Here is a 14,375-nt window from a genome sequence, read left to right as displayed (position 1 = left end):
TCTTTTCAGACAATACAAAGATTCATACAAATAGTTACAAAATCTTAAAGTACTAGTTGAACTATATTCAAGAGAATCTATGATTAGTTTAAAGCAGGAATAAAAAACTATACAAATGCTTACTATGATTGGTGTGATCACTATGTTCAATCCTAGCCACATTTTGTGGTTCCACTTCCATGAGGAAATCATCTTGGAAGGAGATAAACCCAATGATTGAAAACAGGTAAATCAGGATGACAGCCAGGACTGTGGTTAAAAGGATGGAGCGTCCATTTCTTGTGACCGACTTGATAACATTGAGTAAGGTTTCCTCTCTGTATACCACATCTAGGAGCTGTCAACCAAAGAATACCAAAAGGTTTTCACTTAACAAGACAGAAATGAACACATTTCAAGATAAAACACATTTTGGCTTACAATTTTACACTAGTTGTTAATGATACAGGTGATGTGTTGCTATCCATTTTTGCAAGATTACCAAAATATTTTTGAGGTCTATATTATATAAATGTATGAATATCAATGTTAAAATTGTTTTTATAAGAGTAGGATCTATAGAATAAATCTGAAATTTAAAAAAAAGGTCTTCTGCCTTCCTTCTATCAATAGAAGCTTTTACTGCTGGCTAAAAGGTTATAATAGACAAGTCACTCACCAAGAGACTGAAGAAAAACTCATGAAAGAAAAATCCCAGAGCACAAAGAATGAAATAGCCAATGTGGTAGACCATTTCAAAATCTGAGAGAATTTCATTCACTGGTTTGATTAGAACTCCTCTGTTTCCTAGCAGGCTAACCATGAACACAAATTTATTGAGTAACTGAAATTGAAAAACAGTTAATGTTTACATTCAAATAGTCAAACTACTATCTTACTACTAGGTTTAATGCATTGAATTTTGACCTGGAAAAAACAAAAAGTACCATGAATAAATAACAAATTTTAAATATAACAAATCAGATCTATTATTTTTTGTCATTTTTATAATTTATTTTTCAAAACACTGTATGATTCTAGGAGTCAAAAATTTTCATAGCAAAAAATAGTGAATTAAAAAGAACAATACAATAAGACAAAAATCTTACATTGATTAGTCCTAGCAGGAACAGTGTTATCCTCAGCCCAAATGTACACACAAAACGTAATATGATCGAGGCCAGCAGGGTTTTAAACCCCATTGGATGGGGGAAGAAAACAACAACAGCTGTGCAAATCATTACTGCTCCCCATAACAGACCATTAAACCTAACACCAACAGAATCTAAAAAAATTGAAAGGTTTGCTTTGTTACTTTGAAAAAGAAAAATATAAACATTTTACTTAAAACCCTCTACCAGCTGGGGCATCAAAACTATTTTACTTCCCTCATGGCAGAGTGAAAAGTCAGCGCATTTTTAATCACGGCACTTTAAAAAAATAAAAAAAATAAACCACTTATGTTAAAACGATAAAATAAAAAGCATTTATACACAAAATTGGTCTGTAATGTTTTGTGTGAGATAAATAATGTATTTTGAAGTATCTGTAAAAAATGATATAACTTACGAAAATCCAGTGTGTTGTATGGATAAAAGATGGCCACCAGCAAGTTGATGATGACAGCACAGCTGAAAGAAATGCTGTTCCAAAGCCCCATATGGCTACTAAACCAAAACATAACTGGTTGCACTGTGGAAAAAAATGATTCAATGATGATATTTATTTATTAATGTAAATAGTTTTAAAAAAAAAAAAACCACATAATAACAAAAAGTATACAAATAATTAAAGATACTGAGACATTAGTTAGATGGGGTGGTGAATATGAACATGGTTTATAAAAGTTTCTACTCACTTCGTAACTTTTTCTGCCACTTCATCTCGCTAAACATCTCATTATGTCTGCTGAAAAAATCTGCCACTTTACTGCCCTGCTCATCTCTTTCTGCCCTTTTAAAGACATTGAGTTTTGTTTCCTTGGTCAGGTATTCACAGATCTCGGGTATAGGAAAGACAATCCTCTCCATGGTGCGGTCTTGACGGACAATCTATTAAAGTAGAATAGAAAAACAGAATCAAGTCAGTATTCATTGATATCAATATTAATGTGTTAGGATTACAAAGTGGTTTAGCTATGGAACTATTTCAAGTTTTACAAGTACAATAGGCTATTTAAAAAAAACCCCACAATTGATTGGTTATGAAGAGAAAGTCTTTAAAACTGTATTTAAAACAAAATGAGTATGTTGTCTGCTGACCTCAATCTGGGCTGTGTGTTTATGATAATACTCCAAGGCCTGGTCACCAAACAAATCATAGCCTCCAGGTCTTAACAGGTCGGATAATTCTTTGTTGTGTTGGGATAGCTAAAATAAACATAATACAATCTTTTGTTTTAGCAAATAAAAACTATTTTGAAAAAGTAAAGTTTGAACAGTTTGAGAAGTATAATGATCACAGAACAACCAATAAGACTCCCCATACCTACCATTTGATCTAGAGAAATGTTAGTTGGTGCTCAGTTCATATACTGGCATCAATGATGGAGCTCATGTACAGTTTTAAAAGGTACAACCAAATTTATTGGTCTTGGTTAGCATTAGACCTCTTTATGTTTTTAACCAAGAAAAGCTGTTGAACTGACCTGATGAGCCAAGATATAAATGTTGTGGCCGACTGCTTTGGGTGATGTGTTGTTCTCCTCCACATTGTCATCCTCGTCATCCATGTCGTATCTAGCTGTCTCATCTTTACCTGGGTCCTCTGAATGAAAAGCTTGTATCGCAATGTCCATCTAGTGGAAATTTAACATTTGGTTTAACGTGTTTTATATTCAATACAGCAATATTTATTTTTTATGTTAAGTTTACAAAATCAATTACAAAGTGGTAGCAGTAAAAGCCAAAAACAGTCACACATTTTATACAACACATCACCTTGATGATAGAAATGCAGAAAAATATTGATGCATGATTAAAATTTATACTTAATTGAAACAATGATAGATTATAGTAAATGTTTAGAGAAGTGGATGAAGTTTTAAATATTATTTATGAAAATGATTTACAATGCAAAGTTAATAAATTTTAATGGTCAATAAGATAACAATTGCTAACAGACCAAGAGAATTTACAATATGAAAAAGATGTACAATATATAAAGAAAGATAAACAAAGATAGAAGTGAGAGATTTATTTTAGAGATATTTACAGCACTACAGATAGAAGTTGACAATAAAATCAACATTAAAACTGAAGAAATAACTGCTGACAGCAAAACTAATAGGATAATTGCTATTTTTAGTTCAGATTACTTTTGATTAAGAAAAAAAGGATATTTTACAACTGGGTTTTAAACGTAGGTATTTTGTTTTAAACCTATACAACCATAAGTAGGTTTTTGATAATGGTTTCTATAATGATTTACCTATGAACAATTACATATTATACATATTATAACACAAAAATACAGGTTCAAGTTGCTAATCTGTCTTTTGTAGTTAATAGTTTTTAAGATAAGTATTAACAAATGTTTAAAACATAACTCATGCTTGAAAAATAAACCTCATAGTTTTGATTGTTCTACATGAGCTTTAATTAAAATGATTTCACTTCTTTGCCTATTTACAGGTAGGTAAAAAGTATTGTGTAATCAAACTAACACAAGCATCAACACTTGACATAAAAATAGGTACACTAAAAGAGCTAGCTAAACAGCATGAAACTTAAACAGAAATTAACTTAGACATGTAACTATTCTAACAATAGATGAGATGATCTAAGCTAGATATATGAATTGAACCTCTTAAAAATGCAAGAACAGATCGATGTAAAATGAAGCTGCACATGATAGTTTTAAGCCAATGTTTTTAGAGAAGCTACCAGCTTGCACTCACAACATGGTGACAATGATGAGATTTACAGTGACATGAACACATTCAGAGTTCATCTTGTTATGAAGAAGACAGTGAAGGATTTTTTATATCTATTGTTTTTCTCTGTTCATTTTTCATGTGTTTATGTCACTTCACCTTGTAAATGAAAATGAATGATCTTTTTTTTCAGAAATAAAAAACAGAGTAAAACATAAAACACTGAATGGATTTAGAAAACCTCTTCAGGATGTGAAACATTATCTGCTACAATGTGGCCAAAAGCAATGGCCTGTTGAAAAACCTGCTGTATTGATTCTACCTGTTTACAAGTTAAAACACAAAGGGGTTAAAATTAAGTTATGCAGCCTAACACAGAGAATGAGATGTTATAAAGTAACATGACAGCTTATGGACAAAAAAGACAACAAAAACCAACTGGAATTCTCTCTCAACACCCTCCCCCCATCCCCCCCTTGATTTGTCCAGGGTATATTTTGTCCAGACACCAATATGGCTTCCTGTAAACTAAGCCAACAAAAAAAAGATTAGAAGGATGAGGTAAAAATAGTAGAAAGTTAACAAAGGAGTTTGGGTAATGTAGCCTAACATGAAACTAGAGGTTTAGAAAAAAAAAAGTCAAATGTAGATTAAAAACTCAGGTGTGTGACATGGTAAGAAGATTATTATTAGTAGCTGGTTAGTTTCAGTTCCTACAAAGTTTGAAAAATTGTTCAAACCAGCAACAAATACTAAACATTTCATAGTGTACTGATCTGTTAATAACTTAGTAACAGTCTTTTACTTTAAAATACCCAACTATTATTCTATTTAGAAATGAGCGAACATTAATCATTTTATAGCAGTGTACAGTATAAGAGGGGACCGGAGTCATGCCTGAGACTAATTGAATGCAACTACTTAGAACCACACAGTATCATGCCTTAGATTAATATAGAAATGGTGCCTTTTTAAAACATGCTGATTCTGTTAATAAAAGGATCAGGATAAAAAAATAAGAGAAGATCTAAGAAACAATTGAGAACATGTCAACAAGCAATCCAAGAAAAATGCAAGTAAAAAGTGTAAAACAGTACCCACCAGTTGTTTTGTCCTCATGTTACTTAAAATCCTTTCAGCATTTTCACTGTCATGTCTACTCTCCATAATAGCCAGCAGAAGCTTGGATGCATTATTCTACATGCAATAACAAATTAAAAATATCATTTACATTAGTTTTAATGCTAAAATGTTCTTGTATTTAAGACAGTTTTTAAAAAAATGATTTATTAATATTTATGACACTCTTTAAAGAATTTGAATGATTTACCAAAGAGGAAAAACAAGATTTGACTAACTACCAAGTGATGTGAGACATTCTTGACATTCAGTCTTACCTTCAACTCTAGTACTAGATCAATTCTGTTCTTGCCTAAGGACTTAATTTCTATCAGAAGCAAGGCTACAATTATGTCTATACCATTGCTCTCATGCATTGCTATGGCATTCTGGAAAGAAATTTTTTTTGGAAATTATATGTAAGAACAATTTTAAAAAATGATATGAACAGTGAATACCTGATCAATCAGATCAACAAATATTCAAGAATAAATACTTAAACAGTTTCAGCCAGTAACGAACCTGATTTTCATGGCATGGCCCCTGGCAGTACTCAGTTAAAGTGGTCAATGCCTGGTTGATGAGGTCCACATTGTGCTCATTGATGTACAGGCCCAGGAGACCAAGCCCACCAGTTGTACTGCCACAGATACAGTCCAGGAACTGGAGAGTTTCACACACCAAGTTCTGGGGGCTTTTACAGTTGGGCTGGGTGCGCAAGTAGTTCTGGAAAAGTTTTCAGCATTCAATTAGAATGTGAGAGTAATTCAGCTTCATTAATATCAGCTAGTGGGGTCAGCTGGACCAACCTGCAAGTCCCGATTATGGTTCTCACACAGCAGCTGGAGAAATCTGAGGATGGGCTTCATGATGGCAATCTGCTGGGACATCTTTTTGTCATCTGATCCTTCATGTTTAGGCCGGTCACTTTCTTCTGCTGACTGCTGGGAGTGGGCACGAGTCTGCTAGATCAAACAAACAAATGTCAGTGTACCTGGCATTGACCTGACTTTATATTCTAGTGAGTGTGTAAACAATTCCAGCCTTACATCCCCGTCATCATGCTCTCCCTGTGGGTTGTCTCCCCCCGTCCTCCCGTGGACCTGCCTGACGTGACTGAATGCCTTGTTGGTCTGGCTGGCTACATCATCAAACTCATTTCTCAGATCATCATTCACTGGGGCCTCAGATCTGTGGACTGGAAAAGTTCAACAAACTCTTGTTATATGGGCTGACTAGAATATAACTAAAAGCTGCAGCATGATACTATTTAAACTCTTGTAATATGGGCTGACTAGAATATAACTAAAAGCTGCAGCATGATACTACTTAAACTCTTGTAATATGGGCTGACTAGAATATAACTAAAAGCTGCAGCATGATACTACTTAAACTCTTGTAATATGGGCTGACTAGAATATAACTAAAAGCTGCAGCATGATACTACTCAAACTGCTGAGCACTGAAAATTGTATCCACAAACTCTCATTACAACGGAAGTTTTACAATCAGAAACATTTTTAAAACAATAACAAATAAAAAGTTTATATTCTGTTATTATGTTAATAAGAAAAAAGATGCCTCTAATGTATTATTCAAACCTAAAAAAAAAAACTAAAAAAATTCTTAAGAAAAGAAATATTTTTTTTATTCTTCCTTTTAAAAGAAAATCTACAAACTTTCTAAAGTTGTTTTCCACTTCGTAAAACAATTCATATCTTGTCAGCCTTATAAGGAAATACACTTTTACTAATATAGAGTTCATTCATATATTCACACATACAACTAAAAATATTGTAAAGCTTATTTTATTCTAGGCATCAATTTGTTTTTTACTATTAACAGACAAGGTAATTCAATGTTTATTTTTATTGCATAATCGAATTGGATTTTAAAATAACTTTATATATTTTTAAAATCATTTTTAGATATAACTTGAGTACAATTTTTTTAAATTTAAACCTTCAAATCAATAGTAAAAAGTGTGTTAGCGTATCTACTGTATGACTGTGTTAATAAATCTTACAGAGTTATCTAATCTTTTTAATTTGCAATTTTTAATCATAGAAAGGTAAATTGAACAGAGCTTTTTCTTTTGTGCAAAGATTTTTGAAGTGTAATTCTGTTGTTAAAAAATATTGGTTAAAAAGCTTCTAATCTAATAAACAAAATTAAGAGCTGTGTATCAGCATTAAGCAAGTGTAAACTGGCTATTTAGTCCTGTCTAATTAAATACCAGCATTACTTTTTTACTGATAAAAATGTTCATATAGTTTTTAAAAAAATGACAAGAAAAGAAATCACAGCAAATATAAGTTGTAAAGTGTTGAAAAAACACGAAGACAGTTTTTTATATTATGCTCTCTGCATAAAATAAAATGTGTTAAGTTTGTATATAATTATTAGATGTTTACATAATAAATGCATAAATGCACATCTAGTTTAATCAAATAAAAAAAAATTATGGTATTCTTTGAAATTAATTTTTAGTTTTTATTCAGATTCAGTAGAACTATGTTTTTTAAAAACATGACAGTTTACATTAAAATATACAACCATTATTACATGAATTAATCTCGTTCATAGATGAAGAACTTTTAAATTGTGGTGTAAAATATATAAAAAAAAGAAGAAATAATTACAAGATAACAAGACAAGGAGAATGAAGTTACTATTATCAGAGCGGTTTAACTGGCAACTATATCAGATTAAATAGATTTATAATGACACAGCATCAAAAGAGAAGCATGTAAAGTTGGTAAGAAGATCGTCAACAAGTCCTAGAGCATTCCAGATCACTCCCAAGTTGCAATGAATGCCTGTCAACACTTGAAAAATTACAATTAATAAGAAAATCTGCTCTTGAATTGTCTTTAGAATGTGAAACACAAAGCAAATAAAGACAAGTTTAATTAATTCTGTTGACCAACACTCAAAAGAAAAGAAAACAGTATAGTTGGAGATACATAAGTATTTGACAAACAATAAAAAAAACAGAGAAAAAAAAGATTCATTATTCAACTGAATTTAGTAGCCTGTGTTAGTTGAGTGTGTATCAAGAAGTTCTCTACATTTCTATTGTGATTTTATTAAAAATGTAGCAAACTATGTACTGAATACACTCCCAGAGTACATTTGAAGCTGAATATACATGAAAAAGCCCTAAAGATTTACTTGTTTTTTTTAGCTGCAGTAGGGGCAAAACCTTACCTTCTTCTATATTCCGATATTGCATTGGGAAATTGTCTAATGTTGTAATGGAATCTGAGGACAACCCGCCATTTAGGATGTCAATATCCACTGCTTAGTCACAATAATTTCAGCACCAAAACTAATACACACATACACAAACACTGGGAATTCCTCAACACTTAATCAGTGAAAAACAAATTTCTGAAGACTTAAAAGTAGGAGCTAAAATAATTTATTCAAAGAAACAATTTTCTTCTATATTTAAGCTCATCAAAAACTTAATTACCAGGAAAAATGTACGCGTGGCGTAACATACAGTTGCGAGGTATGGTGCATTAAAAAAATTTTTTTTTAAACATGTAGAATGTGCATATGCTGCCAACAGTAAAAAAACTTAATACTAAAACAGCATACAATTTAGCTGGAATTTCACGCTGACTCTATACAAAATATGCTGAACTAGTGAAAAAGATTCCCATCCGTAAGTTGTGATAAATAATGGAAACCCAGTCAGCAGTAAGAATGTGCCATGCAGTCTTATAACCTTTACACATTTAAACTGGAAACTTGATGCTAAAACCTGGTTTTAACTTCACTAATTAATCATGTAACTGATGGACAGATGTTAATAACCCAACAATAACTACCAAACAATAACCACAGAACATGAAGTGTGAAGACAAGCAAGCTAGGCAGTACTGACCTTTTTTCTTCTTTTCCTCATCCCTGTGTGGCCTGTGTTCTGTGTCAGAGGTGTTGACTGTAACTGTATTGCGGATCTCTACCTGTGCATCTCTCATGCGATCAAAGAAAACCTTAAAAAATATGTCTGCATCTTTGTCTGTTGTAAGTCTGAAGAAGATGGATTTCTGCGCAAATCGTAAAAAGAAAAATCTATTCAATAAAAGGTAATTTAAAACTGACAAGTCTAAAAATTCTGTAAAAAAAAAACTGTCTGCAGGTAAGGAAATCAAAATAAATAACAAAATAATTTAACAAATGTACTCTGTTGCCTATGTCATGAAGAAAAAATGATTTGTTTAAGGTATCAAATTATGTAAGTTTATAACCTGAATCTTGCTGTTTCCTCCTTCCAACAGAGCTATACCCAATTCAACTGTTTCTAAAAAGACTTTATTGCTGGTGTTTTTAATGATCAGATCAATCACAAGATTGGAAGCGCCCTTGTCATCCAAGAAACACTGTATGTGGACAGGAAGATATTAGAATAGACAGATTCAAAATAGAAATTATAATGGAAAGTAAGCAAGATATATCATTAAAAGTGCAAGGAATGTCTTTTCAAAATGTATTATCAATTATATTCAGTATACAAGTTGCGTCATAAAAAATACTTTCAAAAAAATATAAAAATATTTTAACAATGTGTCATTATAATACATAGTTTGATGGTTGTACTAATGTATCATTACAATACAAAGTTTGATGATGGATGCTAATGATTCATTACAGCATACAGTTTAGTAATTACTACTAATGTTTTATCACAGTACAAAATAAACCAGGAGTGATCTCCCCTGAACTTTCTCAAATATTCTTATATGAAACAACAGGGGATGGCAACTTGGCATATAGACATGATATTTAATCCATTTTAAACACTTAAACTTTTAAAAATAGAATAAAATCTCGTAGAAAAAAGAATTGCACACCAAGTGAGCGCCAAATAAAATGTGCATAATAGTGTGGAATATTATTAGTACTTTATAAACTCACATGAGTTTTTTGAGAAATCGGAAATAGCGAAAATTACTACTTCCGGTCAACGGAAATTACTCAAAATTTGATAGAAGGCGGAGAATTAGATCTTTTACTTACATGTGAAATTTCATTTATCTATCTAAAATAGTACTCAAGTTATAGGCTTTTGAAAAATTCAAAGTAGAAAAACTTCCACTTCCAGTTATTGGAAATCTCTCAAAAGTTGATACGGATCTACGATTTTGTTATAATACTTATATATGAAATTTCATCAATCTAGCTGTAACAATACTCAACTTATTGTGTTTACAGACACACACACAGATATACGGACAAGATTGCAAATTATGTTTTTCTGACTCAGAGAGCTGTAAAATGTCGAGATTAGCAAAAATCTCAATTTTTTTTTTTGCACGATTACAAGACTTTCTCTATACTTTGTATATACGAGAGAGTAAAAAAGATATAAGTTCGAGGGATGGGTTATTACAGTACAAAGTTTGTTAAGTCTAGAGCCTAACCTGAACTTGGTGCAATGATAGGTTATTGGCCTGGCTGATCATTGTTGACCCCGGGCCAGAATTCTGTCCAGTTGGCTGACTCTCTCGCCTGTTGCGGGGTTGACTTCTGTCATAGTAACGCATCAACAAACTCTGCCGTAAAGCCTCACACTGGAAATGCACAAAAACAGATTAATACCTCACCAAAAAAAACAAGAGAGTGACCTAACTTGATTATTTTTTAACAGTGAAATTAATTAAATAAATGTCACAACATGAGAAGCATTTAATTTTACCAATTTATATTGTTCCAGCAATGACAAGACTATTTGCTAGAATCTTTTTTAAGAGGGTATGATAATGGCAAAAGTTCATGTAAAAAATGATGAAATTAATTGAATAGAAATTTTTGTTATATATTAGTTAATTAATACCATTAGAAATTGCTGCATGTATTAACAAAACCATAAACATTACTTTAGTATTGCTGAAAAGTCAAAATATATTCCATGACAAAAATGATACACCACTTGTGTGCATTCAAATGTAAAAACTCCAATCATTATAAAATTCCAAGAAGTAATTGACAAAAAAAAAATACAAATTCTATTAAAACATTCTATTAAAAAAAAGATTTTAACTTAAAATATAAAGCAAGAAGACAAACAACAGGCATTGATTAGAAAAAATAAACCATTCTACATTAATGGTGGTACCAATGAACAACCATTTTCAAATTACAATCATAGAATTTTTAACAAAAGAAATATGGCACATAATTTTCACTTGCTTAGTGTGAAAAATATGAACATAATATGAACTACACATTAAACATCTGCCACTTGATTATAATTACCAGTAATGTTCTCATCTAATTCCATTTTTTGAAACATGAGGAAAAAAAGAAAAGCCATAGCTATTTTTGTGAGTGAATGTTTAGAAATTATTTTTACTGAAAGTTCAGCACATGCAGAACCACAGCTTAAAAGATAAGGCAGATATTTATTTTCAGAAATGTTTAAATTATTAACTGAACTAAAACAAAAGGCATGGATACTTTTCTCAGTATGGTTTCAAAACAGATAAATAATGGACAATTCCATTCTCAAAACATTTAATAAAAACAATTCACTATTTTCAACAATAGAAAATATATCTCTGATAGAAATTATTAAACATCTCTGTTAAGTTTATGCTTAAAAAAAGATAAATTAGCCACAGAAACAAAACAACTTGAATAGTTCTTTTGTTATGCAATATGATAAGAGAAGAGTGAGATTTAAACTGGTCTGAGTCCAATGGTACCACCAGTAAACAACATCCACGTGAAAACCTTACCCTCCTGTGGTCTTCTAAATCTTTTTTTGTCAGAGTTTTTACATCCACCTTATGTTAGTCAATGAAAAAGTGAGCAAGTGTTAGTGGAATCATGATGGATAACTACTACACCACTCAGATTACTCCTCAATTTTTAAACGGTTTTCTTTACTTAAAAGTCAAATAAAAAAGTCATTTAAAAATTTTTTGTTTTAAAATCTCTTTACATTTTATTTATATTATTGAGATGAAAACAAAATTATGTTGGCGTAGTGAAGAACATGTAAATGATGTAAATGTAAACTTACAGCAAAAAGAGGTATAAAACACATAACAAAACAAGCTCAATTAAGAGTTCTAAATCTAATAGTGATCAGTATAACTAACATACTCATTTAAGCCATCAGAAAAGTGTATATATGGGGTAAAAGTGATCAGCAACTAATCAATATTTCAGGAAAATAGTGATACGTTGTTGTGTATATATGGGGTAAAGAGAGGTTTCCTCTTGTGGATATAGAAGGAAAAAGTGATCAGCAAATGTGGATATAGGAAGAAAGTAGCAACTAGCTATTGTGGGTATATGTGCCATAAATAATTGGTCCTTCTGTGCGTTTGATAGTTTATATAAGACAATTATTGAATTGTACATTAAAGTAATTTCATTTGAAAACAGTAAGACTGAAGATATATTGTATCTTCTTAACTTGATCTAAAATACTTTAAATTAATATAATTTGTTTAAAAACTTTTATTCAGTTTTTAGAGGATTTGTCTGTTCCAAAGAAATAAGACAATAAAAAAAGTAACTAACCTTTTCAGATCTGCTTTCATTAGCAGACATCATGTCTTTCAGTGTCTGTAGGACTTTAATACACAGTTTTTCTTCCTTCTCTTCCAGCAAACATTCTGTGTGACGTATTAACCTGGAAAACATGTTTATGTGTGACGTATTAATCTGGAAAACATGTTTATGTGTGACATATTAATCTGGAAAACATGTTTATGTGTGACGTATCAATCTGGAAAACATGTTTATGTGTGACGTATTAATCTGGAAAACATGTTTATGTGTGACATATCAATCTGGAAATGTTTATTACCTCCAGATTTTGAAAAACATATACCTTGACATGCTAGACATGAATCTAGAATCTAAAAACTAAGAGGACTTACCTGGCAATAAATCCACAAAATGAAGAGCTGAGATGAACTTACCTGGCAATAAATCCACAAAATGAAGAGCTGAGATGAACTTACCTGGCAATAAATCCACCACTTTCACATTTTTCTCTGGCCTCAGTAGAGGGTGGGAAAAGGAGTTCAGGCCTGTGTAACACATCCACTAGGACAGACATCTCAGCTAATACTAGCGGCTTTAGATGACTGTTTAAGGTGGACACAATTTCCTGGTAGCACAGAGGGGAAATACATTTTATACATGCCTCTATAGTTAGCAATGCTATTGCTTAGACTTCTACTAAGGTAGAAAAATTGAACCCACCTGCAAACCTTCAATAATGTTTCTAAAATTTAAATCTATGACAATGAGTAGAAAACTTGAACCCACCTGCAAGCCTTCAATAATGTTTCTAAAATTTAAATCTATGACAATGAGTAGAAAACTTGAACCCACCTGCAAACCTTCAATAATGTTTCTAAAATTTAAATCTATGACAATGAGTAGAAAACTTGAACCCACCTGCAAACCTTCAATAATGTTTCTAAAATTTAAATCTATGACAATGAGTAGAAAACTTGAACCCACCTGCAAACCTTCAATAATGTTTCTAAAATTTAAATCTATGACAATGAGTAGAAAACTTGAACCCACCTGCAAACCTTCAATAATGTTTCTAAAATTTAAATCTATGACAATGAGTAGAAAACTTGAACCCACCTGCAAACCTTCAATAATGTTTCTAAAATTTAAATCTATGACAATGAGTAGGAAACTTGAACCCACCTGCAAGCCTTCAATAATGTTTCTATAATCCCGTGAAGTGTGTGCCTGAGATTCTCGTCTGTTCTGTCTCACATTTAGCCACCTGGCGGAAGTTTTCTGGACAATGTTTGACCTCTCAAACAAAGCATTCACCTGACTGTCCAGGTCAACTGGGATGGCAATACTTCGACTTTTTGCTGAAGTTTTAGAAATAAATTAAATGTGGATAACTTAAAAAGGCACAATGGATTATAATAAAAAATTGATGTAAAAAACTAGCTATTTCTAAAAAAATATTTCCTTAAAGCATATATTGATGCTGAAATAATGTGTACCTGTATCTGATAGAGTCTTGATGCAAGCTTCCACATGGAACCTTTGTGATCCATCCAACCATTCACAACGGATTAGTCTAAAAGCTCCTTGAAGCAGCCGAACAAATACTGGCTGGTTTGTCTGTTAGTCAGGAAATGTTTTATTGACTAATGTAAAGAGCAAAGTATCTCCTAAAGTTACTGCCCCAAGTACAATTATTAAAAAAAAAAAAAATGTAAGAAAACCCCTATACCTGTATGTTGGTGCTCTGATCAGAAAATGGAGAACTGAAAAATGTTGTAATGATATTCATGACAGTCACGGTAACATACTGCTCTAGTTCAGTGTTGGCATGTTTTCTATCATGGGTAGCATTACACACCTGTCAGATGAGATAAGGGAGATAACCATC

General features: G+C 31.8%; 1 protein-coding gene across 9 annotated transcripts in view; it reads right to left on the bottom strand.

Moving 5' to 3' along the window:
* LOC131944623 (inositol 1,4,5-trisphosphate receptor type 1) overlaps window positions 1–14,375 on the bottom strand; it is a 45,430-nt gene that overhangs the window by 3,396 nt on the left and 27,659 nt on the right. For 4 of the 9 annotated variants that reach the window (XM_059305316.1, XM_059305318.1, XM_059305323.1 and 1 more), the window contains 22 exons: window positions 14,217–14,345; window positions 13,984–14,104; window positions 13,670–13,845; window positions 12,964–13,112; window positions 12,518–12,629; window positions 11,725–11,772; window positions 10,408–10,557; window positions 9,235–9,366; window positions 8,868–9,033; window positions 8,183–8,236; window positions 6,022–6,170; window positions 5,782–5,937; window positions 5,495–5,698; window positions 5,251–5,361; window positions 4,955–5,050; window positions 2,627–2,776; window positions 2,241–2,348; window positions 1,838–2,030; window positions 1,549–1,671; window positions 1,089–1,264; window positions 659–823; window positions 124–337 (listed from right to left, as the gene is read on the bottom strand). In XM_059305316.1, coding sequence (XP_059161299.1) covers window positions 124–337; window positions 659–823; window positions 1,089–1,264; window positions 1,549–1,671; window positions 1,838–2,030; window positions 2,241–2,348; window positions 2,627–2,776; window positions 4,955–5,050; window positions 5,251–5,361; window positions 5,495–5,698; window positions 5,782–5,937; window positions 6,022–6,170; window positions 8,183–8,236; window positions 8,868–9,033; window positions 9,235–9,366; window positions 10,408–10,557; window positions 11,725–11,772; window positions 12,518–12,629; window positions 12,964–13,112; window positions 13,670–13,845; window positions 13,984–14,104; window positions 14,217–14,345 — 3,082 coding nt within the window. The remainder of the gene's footprint in view (window positions 1–123; window positions 338–658; window positions 824–1,088; window positions 1,265–1,548; window positions 1,672–1,837; window positions 2,031–2,240; window positions 2,349–2,626; window positions 2,777–4,954; window positions 5,051–5,250; window positions 5,362–5,494; window positions 5,699–5,781; window positions 5,938–6,021; window positions 6,171–8,182; window positions 8,237–8,867; window positions 9,034–9,234; window positions 9,367–10,407; window positions 10,558–11,724; window positions 11,773–12,517; window positions 12,630–12,963; window positions 13,113–13,669; window positions 13,846–13,983; window positions 14,105–14,216; window positions 14,346–14,375) is intronic. The other 5 variants (XM_059305317.1, XM_059305320.1, XM_059305325.1 and 2 more) reach the window with 3 other exon arrangements.

This window comes from Physella acuta, unplaced genomic scaffold (genome assembly GCF_028476545.2).
Source record: "Physella acuta isolate Inbredline_101_S28 unplaced genomic scaffold, ASM2847654v3 ptg000502l, whole genome shotgun sequence".
Classification (NCBI taxonomy): Eukaryota; Metazoa; Mollusca; class Gastropoda; family Physidae; genus Physella; species Physella acuta.
Note: the sequence above shows the minus strand (reverse complement) of the source record. Positions and strands in the feature narration are given on the sequence as shown.